The sequence below is a fragment of the Mus pahari genome, chromosome 3, assembly GCF_900095145.1.
Source record: "Mus pahari chromosome 3, PAHARI_EIJ_v1.1, whole genome shotgun sequence".
In the NCBI taxonomy this organism is placed as follows: domain Eukaryota; kingdom Metazoa; phylum Chordata; class Mammalia; order Rodentia; family Muridae; genus Mus; species Mus pahari.
Window position 1 is genome coordinate 62,699,562 of NC_034592.1, and position 10,650 is coordinate 62,710,211.

General features: G+C 45.3%; 1 protein-coding gene across 1 annotated transcript in view; it reads left to right on the forward strand.

The window, feature by feature from the left end:
• Window positions 1-284: 284 nt before the first annotated feature.
• Plekha3 (pleckstrin homology domain containing A3) overlaps window positions 285-10,650 on the forward strand; it is a 22,439-nt gene continuing 12,073 nt past the window's right edge. Inside the window, exons 1-3 of the mRNA XM_021193931.2 lie at window positions 285-569; window positions 5,407-5,523; window positions 7,873-8,028. Coding sequence (XP_021049590.1) covers window positions 530-569; window positions 5,407-5,523; window positions 7,873-8,028 — 313 coding nt within the window. The 5' untranslated portion in view covers window positions 285-529. The remainder of the gene's footprint in view (window positions 570-5,406; window positions 5,524-7,872; window positions 8,029-10,650) is intronic.

Genomic DNA, 10,650 nt, shown 5'->3' on the forward strand with positions numbered 1-10,650 from the left:
GGAGGCGAGGCCTTCGGCAGCCGCCTTGTGCAGGATGCTTTGGGAGTCGGTCTGCTGGGGACTGGAGATGTCCGGATGCTGGGCAGCCGGGGAGAGGGGGACCGCGGAGCCGGCCCACGAGGGCGCGCGGCGCAGCCTCGGGCACGCGGCCGTCCCGCAGCCCCGCCGCCGGGGAGGGGTTTCGCGGGCCGAGCCGGCCCCTTTCATCCAGGAAGTGAAAGCGACGTCGGGGTCAATGAAAACAAGCCGGGAGCCCGGGGGGAAGGAAGGCGGGCGTGCAGGAGGGCAGCGCCGGGGCTCGTGGAGCGGCGGCGGAGCGGGAGGGCGGCGGACGCTGGGATCGCCCCGGGGGTCGCCGCGCCGTTCCCGCTGGGGATGTCCGCGCCTCGCGGCCTCCGAGCAGCACGGGGCGCCCGCCGGCCGGGCCTCTGAGGGCCGCCGGGTCGGGGCGGAGGGCTGCGGGCCCGCGCCTCCGCAGCAGCGCGGCCGGCGCCGGGCCAGGAGGATGCGCGGCGCCGGGCTCTGAAGCATGGAGGGGGTTCTGTACAAGTGGACCAACTATCTCACAGGTACGGGGCGGGCGGCGTGGGGCTGCGGGCAGCCTGGCCCTTGGGCACCCCCTGGCAAGCCGCAGCACTCACATCCACGCTCGATCCCCCTTCCACCCCTCCACTGCCCCTCGTGGGGCCCATTCCGGACCTCTTCGACTGGGAGTTCGAGACTGCGTACCAACCTGAGGATGGGACACCACCAAAAACCTGTGCACTGCCCCTTGTGCCTCGGAAACAGTATCCCGTCACCCTCTTTTATCCACTGACTCTTTCATCCACGCTCTGTGGACAGCAATTTGTAAATTGTGTGTGTGTGTGTGTGTGTGTGTGTGTGTGTGGTCATTTAATTTTAAGATTTTTTTTTTAATTCCTTTACATTCTCTTACCACAGGTTTTAAAGTCCACTTGTTGAGACTGGCTGAGCTCATCAAGTGTGCTTTTGGAAGCTGTCCTCAGAGAAGGTTCTTAGGGATTGGTTGTCAGTGAGGTTTGGGAATTGGGGTAATTGTGAGGCATAGTGGAAGAAAGCACATTTTTAACACCACGGGAATTCGAGTCTTTGTGAGAAATGGTTGGAAGTGCAGCCCAGAAGGAGCGGGCAAGTTTCCCTGGTGAGGTAGTTAGAAGAAAGCTGTTTGTATAGAAAGGGGATCCACAGCAGGGAGCTGTCCCTGCCTGTGACACTGGAAGTCTGGCTTTTAAAAGGCGCCTTAAATCCATACCCTGTGATCGCTGTTAGAACTAACACCAAAGGCAGGTGCGATATTCTTTCAGGATCCCAGTTGGACAAGGCCTGGGTGGTTAGCTATTCTGTCCCAGAGGTACTTTCCAACCTCTGAATCCCATGATCTCACTGAACTAGAGGAAAACCGGCTGCTCGAAGGGAAATTTGGGCAGTTCTCGGATTCTTAGTCACAAAGAATGGACACTTGTCACCTTGCTGCACACTTACTCTGCCCAGTATCGAGTCATTCTGGGATGTGCTCAACTAGTGTCCACCTATCTTGTGGGGTTCTGCGGGCAAACTGTTAGGGCTAAATGCTTGGTTGTATCTGGCTAGAGCCAGATTTACAATAGCCAGTGGCTTGATATTTATAATGCACCGATGTTTTCTGCTCGAATGAAAAATAATCATGCAAATGACAGTTTTTTTTACTGGAAGCAGCAGCGAGACATCAGGCAGACACTGTTTGCTAAGTTGTCCTTTGGGCTGTTGTGGGCACTGATTGCTGGTGGAGGTGTGTGGTATTCACTTTGAGGTCCATATCCTTTAAGCTTGGAGATGCAAATGTTTTTGAGCACTCTGTCTTTGGAGGGAGGTAAGGCGGGAGGAGTATTTTTAGCGTGGCCCAGAGCAATGGGGCAGTTACAGCCATGAGTCATAATTAAAGGGAAATTGCTCTTGGGGTGAACCGTCCTGGTGGGAGGTGTCCTCATGGCCTGTGGTACTGGGAGCCAACACATGCTGATGTGGCTTTAGTTTTCATGGTGCGTTTTAGTTTAGCTTCTAGTAAGCATTGGAGAGCTTGCTGAGGCAGAAGTCTCTTGTTTGGAATGATTCCATTTTTTTTTTTTTTTCAAAAATGTAAAGTTGGCTCCGAAGTATGTTCATTTATTTTAGTATCTTGGGTCAGAAGGTTGAACAGCTGCTTGTACTAATTGGTCTTTAAGGACCCCTTCCAGTGTAATGACAGTGTTCTGACTTTTTTTTTTAATATGTGTTTTCATAACATTTAGTAGCTTGAGAAAACTGCTAGTTAAAGTAGAGATTGACAAAGGGAATGACCTTTTTTAGTAGAAGGGATTGCCAATCCTTTTACCGTACTATAAATGTGTCAATTAGGGGAAGTTAGGTTAGATAATTGTTGGAAAAGGTGTGTGGAGATAGTTAACAGGCTTGATTAGATGAGCGTACTCAGCCACGTGGCTTTCTTGGTCCCTATAATTTCTAGGTCATTGAGCTTCCAGTTCTTTTGAAGAGCTGTTGCATCATAATATGGCAATAATGCAAAATTTGTCTCACTGACTGAGGTGGAAGACTATATTTTCATCACCCCCATCATTTGTTTACCACGATGAATTAGTATTTGGAAAAAAATAAATTTGAAATTATTTTTATTGTATTTCCTTGCACATGCTCAGAGCATGCCCCCCCCCCCCGGGTCTTTTTATTTTAGTGTTTCTAGACTTTCATACTTGACTACTGGATTTAAATGACTTCCTCAGTTATTTACGCTTCAGTGATTGTGTGAGTCTGTGTGTATGGACACGTGGATGTGCTGGAGCTGGAGTTAACGGGTGGCTGTGAACTGCCTGATGTGGGTCCCGAACTTGGATCCTGGAGAAGAACTGCCTGAGCTCTCAGCGGCCTAGCAGTCTTTTTAGCCTTGGGAAGTTCTTCTTTTTGAAAGCCTTGTGCTAGGGCATCGTCGTGAAGTGAGGAACAAGGTAAAGCACATATACCAAAAGGACTTGTCCTCTAATTTGGCAGCCCTCCCTAGGGAATGCAGTGTCTACAAAAATGAATTTTCCTGGTGCTTGAAGTTCGCTTGCTTTATTTTTCTAAGGCGATGGGAGTATCCTACCCCTGTTTTCTTAAGCAAGGTGTAGAATAGAAAGTAAAATTTAACCTGCTTTGCTGGCTTGGTGTCCTGTTGCTGAGATAAATTGCTCTGGCACGAGCAGCTTAAGGAAGAGGCTTTATTTGGCTCTCAGTTCAGGTTATAGTTCATTCTTACTGGGAAGTCACAATGACACAGGCAGCTGCTTATATCATGTCCCAAGTCAGAAGGGAACAGTGAGTGAGTGAATGCTACAGCACACCTCTGTCACCATTTTACCATCCAGCATCCCTTACCAGGAGTAACCCTGCATACAGTTAAGGAGGGTCTTCATACTTCAAGAATGTCATCAGTAGAGCCTGCCTGAGGACCACCTGGAAGATTTTGTCAACTTGACAACTCTATAACACTGCATTGTCATTTCAAAAGTGTTGATAAACCCTGTTTTTTAAATTTTTTTAAAAAGATTTTATTTATTTTATGTATGTGAGTACACTATCACTATCCTCAGACACACCAGAAGAGGGCCTTGAATCTCATTACAGATGGTTGTGAGTCAACATGTGGTTACTGGGATTTGAACTCAGGACCTCTGGAAGAGCATTCAGAGCTCTTAACTGCTGAGCCACCTCTCCAGCCCTGAACCCTAAAAGCCTTCTATCAGTTTTTTTTTTTTTTTTTTTTACAAATATTTTGTTTTGTTTTTTGTTTTGTTTCGTTTTTTGTTTTTCGAGACAGGGTTTCTCTGTATAGCCCTGGCTGTCCTGGAACTCACTTTGTAGACCAGGCTGGCCTTGAACTCAGAAATCCACCTGCCTCTGCCTCCCGAGTGCTGGGATGAAAGGCGTGCGCCACCACGCCCGGCTCTTCTATCAGTTTTTAAGTGAGGTACTGTCTTGGTCCCGTCTGATCTCGGCAAACGTGAGCCGATGGGTTGTTTCACAGCCGATGGTCAGAGTGTTTTCATGGTGACAGATTTCATGTAGGCCACTTACACAGTGTTGTGACTTAATAGTGATGGAGAGAATTAAGAGCAGTCACACTGCTTCCAGCATGGCCGAGATGTTATTGGTTGGTGAACTGCTATCTATCAGTAGCATGCTTGGTAAGATGCCCAGGAACACGGGTTTGGCTTGCAAGAGCAGTGTGAGGCCAGCATTGAGAACAGCCATCCCTCTTGGTGCAAAGGCTTCCAACCAAGTCTGATAGGTTTGTGCTTTCATTGCTGAGGAAATGTTAGATGAATGGCTGAAGTTGATAGCGTTTCTGCCTTAGCCACGTAGCCCCACAGAAGGGAAGGAGGGTGGGTGGGAACCTGCTCTTTCTACAGGTTGTTATATTTGCATAGAAGTGGGGATTTCTGTAGCTTCCCCTGTCTCCAAGGGCATTTGCTTAAAGGTAATATCTTCTATTAGGAAAGGGAGGGCACAAACACACTTGAGAGGTGGCCAACTTGGGTAGTCACCTGTTTCAGAGAAAGAATCTTAAAGACCTGCTGGGATGAGAACAGTTACTCTAGGTTAGCTGCCAGGAGTGGAAACAGAACTGAGGCAAGCCCTCTGTTTCCTGTGTGGTTTTTTCCATTATGAGATGAGCGGCCTTGATCTGAAATGCTCCCAAACCCAAAGGAATTTAAGTGACACTCACAAGTGGAAGCTGCCACACCAGACTTCACTGATAGGGCCCAGTCAGAAACAAACCTGTCTATAATGTGGCCTTTAGGTGATGTGGATAGCTGAGCATGAACTTCCTGTTTAGATTGGGCCCCAGTCTCATTCATTCATTCACATATATATATATATATATATATATATATATATATATATACACACACACACTCCATATATCTCACATATATGTATATATGTATGTATGTGTATATGTATGTATGTGTGTGTATGTGTATGTATGTGTATATATATATATATATATATATATATATATATATATGCAAATCCAAAGTCTGACATCTGAAATACTGCCGCTTCCAGACATTTCAGGAAAGAAATGCTAGTTCTGCATTGTGATCTGTTCTCCCGGAGGAGAGGGGGTGGTTGTGCTGTGCTTGGGTGGAGATGTGCTTATGGTCCTTTTGGTCTGTTAAAGAGAAAGGTGTGAGCTGGAACAAAAATAGTCCTTCCTTATCTATGTAGAGATCGCAGGACATTTTGGGCAAAGGCTGACCATTAAAAATTTCACTGTGTGAAAGTTGCTGAGAGTTCAGGATTAGTGTGTGGCACCGTTGAAATCCTTTTTCTGTAATTGATTCACCTGTCTTGGTTTCTGGTCCGTAGGTTGGCAGCCTCGATGGTTTGTTCTGGATAATGGAATCCTGTCCTACTATGACTCACAGGACGACGTCTGCAAAGGGAGCAAAGGGAGTATAAAGATGGCGGTCTGTGAGATCAAAGGTAAGGGAGCAGGGTGGTCTGTAGCCCGCTTCCAATGAAGAGATAAGTGTTTCTAGTCATCTACAGATTTTTAGATCCTCTCTTTAAGAAATCAGGGGTAGCATGTAACATTATTGAACCCAGGTTTGTATTCCCCCCTTATAAACATTTCCTGCATTGAAATGTCAAATGACTTTTCCTGCTTGACTTGATAGAAAATTCCTGTGGCATCTAGATACGTCCTGTCTCATCCTCATGGAAAGATGGGAAAGGTTGAAGCTGAGCTCTGTAGAAGAAGCAGGCTAGCTCTGTGGGATTCTGATACAGGGAAGAGTGGGAACTAAAAGCTCAGATCCTTGCTGACTGGAGTGGAGCAGCTGTGGGAAGTAGAGATTGTCTCTTTCTTCCCAAAGGGGAGTAATAGTAGGTCATGGTATGATTTTCATGGCGATTCATTTCACAGGCCATCGCTGTACTCTGTGTGTCTGGGGTGTGTGGGCGAAGGCAGAATGAAATCAGATAAGATGGTAATGAGGAGATTTAAATTCTTCAAGGAGGACTGAAAGGGCCACCGCACCGGGTGGAAGGGAATGTTCAGTCCCCTCTAGGCCTGCCTGTGTCCCCTCAGGGCTTGAATACCTCAGTCGTGCATGAGGCCTTGCTCAAAGCTTCCAAATATCTAGAGTCCTCCTGTCCTGTGCATTTGCTTACTGAGTGTAATGCAGTGAGCTACATTTTTCCAGGACTGGATTGCTATTTTGGCATGATCTTATGGTAATTCTAAGGAAAATTAACCACAGAGGGAAGAAAGGTTTTTTTTTGTTGTTGTTGTTGCTGCTGCTATTTTTTAAAATCTGTTTTGGATTCATCTTTTTATCTTTTCTTTTTTAAAGATTTATTTACTTAATGATATATGAGTACACTGTTGCTGTCTTCAGACATACCAGAAGAGTGCAAAGAGGGCATCAGATCCCATTACAGATGGTTGTGGTTGCTGGGAGTTGAACTCAGGACCTTCTGAAGAGCAGTCAGTGCTCTTAACCTCTGAGCCATCTCTCCAGCCCCCGGATTCATATTCTTTAGCTATAGTTCTGCCCCTTTATCTTTATCTTAGACTCACTAGTAATATGGCACTCCCTCATACCTCTTTCCTCCTTTTTTCTCCATCTCCTCCTTCTCTTCCCTCTTTGTCTTCATCCTTCTCTTTTTTAAAGACAGGTTCTCTGAGGATAATCATTATGCAATATTGTAGTAGCTTGGGTAGATCACAGTGTCCTAGGAGATTTCTCCAAAATGCACACACACACACACACACACACACACACACACAGACACACGTGCACGCACACACACGCATATGTTCCCTGGTCACTTTTTATTAAGAATTGTTATTGTTCTAATCATAGACTGTCATGGCTATATAAAGTATAGAAATAGATTACTTTGGGGTAGTATTCTTGTATGTTTCCTGAATGTACAGAATATTGTTTTGTTCTTTCTTTACATAGACTAAAACATTTACCAGTAAGTATTAGTTTTCCACGTGCTCTTCACTGGGGTCTGTGTAGCTCATTTTCAGTGGTACCCTCATCACCCATAAACGTTTCAGAGCGCATTCAGAGAATTTTCTCTAATCTCTAATAAGTGGTTAAGGAAAAAGAAAATACTGGGTTTCTGTTTGTTTGTTTTTTCCTTTTTGGGTGGTTCTTGGGACTGAATATATGGTCTTCCACATGCTAGGCAACTCTCGTTAGGTCAGTTTAGGAGAGTCCATACTTACCCCAGAGATTTCCAACTGCCCTTTGGTTATAAACTCCCTCTTTTTTTGTTGTTGTATAAGGTAGGGGGGCAAGCTTAGTCTCTCCATTGCTGTAATACCCCATATCTATCAAATGGACAGCATTCTGTCCATTATATACACAGCAAAGCGTACCATGCATGCAAACATAATGTTAGGAGCATGTTCCCCAGGGCTAGTATGGCCCAGTGATGGGCAGCTTACTGCTTTTCTTGCATGTCCTCTTCTTTAAAAGTCCCCTTTCAGGTCTTTGCCTTGTTTTCTGAACTTGGCTGTCTTTTATTTTGATTTATAGCCATGCTTTGTATAATGTAATGAGTTTGCAAATCTGTCTAGAATGAGTAAAAGTGAGTCATCTGTATTACTGTCAGTGGCTGGCATTGTTTCGGGGCTATGCCACCTTGAGCGTTAGGGAGAAGGTGGTTTTCATGGTGTCCCTGGGGCTTCTTAGAGAGTGGCCCTGATTGTGCTGTGAGTCTTGGTTTGCTTTGGGTGCATGAAGCATCTAATGCCATGTGAAGTGCCCCCTCTCGGTGCTGTGAGTCTCTAACTGTGTCTTTGCATCGTCACAGTCCATCCCGCAGACAATACAAGGATGGAGTTAATCATCCCAGGAGAGCAGCATTTCTACATGAAGGCCGTAAATGCTGCCGAGAGGCAGAGGTGGCTGGTTGCCCTCGGGAGCTCCAAAGCCTGTCTGACTGACACGAGGACTGCAAAAGAGAAAGGTGAACACACGTTTCTTGTCATAACTGCTCTTGAAGCCTAAGTGTGCCTGGCCACTGTCAGTAATCAGCAGGAAATTAGTAATGTGGGACACTTAAACAGATCATCACAGTGAGAGCTTTGTAAGCAACATGAAGGTCTAAGCTTAGGAGAATCAGTTGGTAAAGCACTGCTTCAATTAGATGATGCGTTATGAGGGCAGTGACATGATTACAGAGAAGTTCAATGGCACGGGAAACTTTCCGTGGTTAACTGGTCATTGAGAAAGCAGGGGGACAAGGACCCAAGTTCAATCCCCTGAGGTTGCACAGAGAGCAAAAGCATGGTGGCACATACTTGGGACTCCAGCCCTAAGGAACTGGAGACAGGAGGATCCCTGGGTCTCGCTGACCAGCCAGCCTAGCTTTGTGTGTGAGCTCCAGGCTAGTGAGAGATCCCGTCTCAACAGAGGGGACATTGTTCCAGAGGCTGACACTTGAGGTTGCCCTTTGGGCACACATGTGCATAGAAAGAATTTTTTAAAATTAAAAACAATGGTAAGTTAGTAAAAAATACTAAGTTGTAGATATTAGCAAATGCAGGCGTTTATAGTGATATTCAACATCTATCAAAGAAAAATTATAGATAAATATGGACAGGATTAGGACAAGTAGCTAAAAAATAGGAACAATCCAAGATACCTGAAGGAATAAACAGATATGGTACCTGTACAGTAGAATATTAGTTCTTAAAAAGGAAGGGAATTCTGGCATGCACTACAACATAACTTAAAGACATAGTCTTAGTGAAATAGGCCTTTCACAAAAAGACAGACATTGACCGCACTCATCTGGAATACCAAGGATAGTAAGATTTATATAGACAGAGGAACATGGGCCTGAGTGGCGAAGCTCCCAGGTAGGATGCTGAGGCAGGAGGATTTTGAGTTAGAGGCTAGTTGGAGCTACCTAATGACTGTCTAAATAAGTAAAGGAGGAAAAAGAAGGCAAGTAGTGCAGTGGGTTAGTCCATGTGGAGGTGCCAGGGACCCACCTCAACCTGGGGAGGGGTTCTCACAGAAGGGACCCACCTCAACCTGGGGAGGGGTTCTCACAGAAGGGCTGTCTGGGAGCAGTCCAACAAGTGAGGTCAAATCGTGGGGCACCAGCTGACGGCCTGTATTCTGCTTGAGATGGCTCTTGACACAGCTCTCTCTGGAGGCAGCTCCCTGCTCGAGACAGCTCTCTCATTCTGGAAAAAAAAGAAAAAAATCCTAAATGTTCTCTGGATAACTCATGGGTTTTCCAGTCAGAGTCAAAAAAGCTGCTAGAAAAAAATTCTTGGATTTTCCAACCAAGTCAGAAATCCAGCTCGAGAAATTCTAAAAGTAGTTCTTGGGTTTTACAACCAAAATCAGAAAGCCAGAAAAAATTCTAAAAGAGCTGTGTTCGCTCTCCAGAGATCTCCAGACAGCTCAGCTCTCACTAGAAAAAGTTCTACAAAAAGAACTGCTATTGCTCTCTGCTGGCTCATCTCAGACCAGAAGCCCTGTATTTTATTTATATATACCCTGGCCTGAAGTTACCATTCCTACCATGCCCGGGCCTGGACCTAAACTCCCTCTGTCCCAGGCTGACCTAGAACTCAGGAATCTGCTTGCGTTTGTAAGCATAAACAAAAAAAACTTAGCCGGTGGGACCTTGCCTTGTGATCGCCTTCCCCTAAATCTCTTTATCTCCTTCCTTAGTACCCTTCTGACAAGGTGGCTCATAGTGCAGCTGCCTCTGTTCCTTGAGACCTGGAAAGCCCCGTATACAATTCATACCGTGTCCTTGTATTTTGCATAGTTGAGAAATTATATATTTTTGAACTCATGCTTTCAGAGTTCTTTTCCACAGCCTTAGGGGCTGTCCTAAAGGTCTCAGCATTTTTTCTTTTTCTTTTTTTCTTTCTTTTTTTTTTTTTCTTCGAGACAGAGTTAGCATTTTTTCAATTTTGCTGAGGATAGAGACACACCCTTGCCTCTTGCTGTCAAGGAAAGATGGCTGCTATCAACCTCTGACGCCTGTACACATTTATGTTCATGCCTCCACACGTATACTATACACAGCCTTTCCCCTGCCAACAAAAGCAGTGTACATAAATTTGGGCAAGAATAGATTTACGTCAGATATGCAGGGTGCTGCTTTGCTGTTTTCTGCCAGGGAGCAGCGGCCCTAGCCTGGCGTAGTCGCTTTGGAAAGACCAGCATCTGCTTACTGTGTACTGTGGTTCCTTCTTCAACAGCTCTTATTTCTGTGTTATAAGATAGTGGCGGTTAAGGGAGAGATGATGGCTAGACACATAGTGTGCCTAGAGTCACTAAGGAGAAGAAATTTTAAGTACTGCATTAAAAATTTGGAGAACAGGAAAGCATGAAAATGGAACAGAAAGGAAGAGAATTATTAAATGTTAATGTGCAGTTACTTTTCTTACCTAAAACCAGCAACTTCTGCAAGCAAAAATATACAATGAAGAAAACTGGAGGGGAGCTTATACCTGGAGAAGCGTTTGTTATGTAGATAGATAAAATACTGTTTGTATTTTAAAGATTTCTTTCTTCCTTCCTTCCTTTCTTCCTTTCTTCCTTTCTTCCTTTCTTCCTT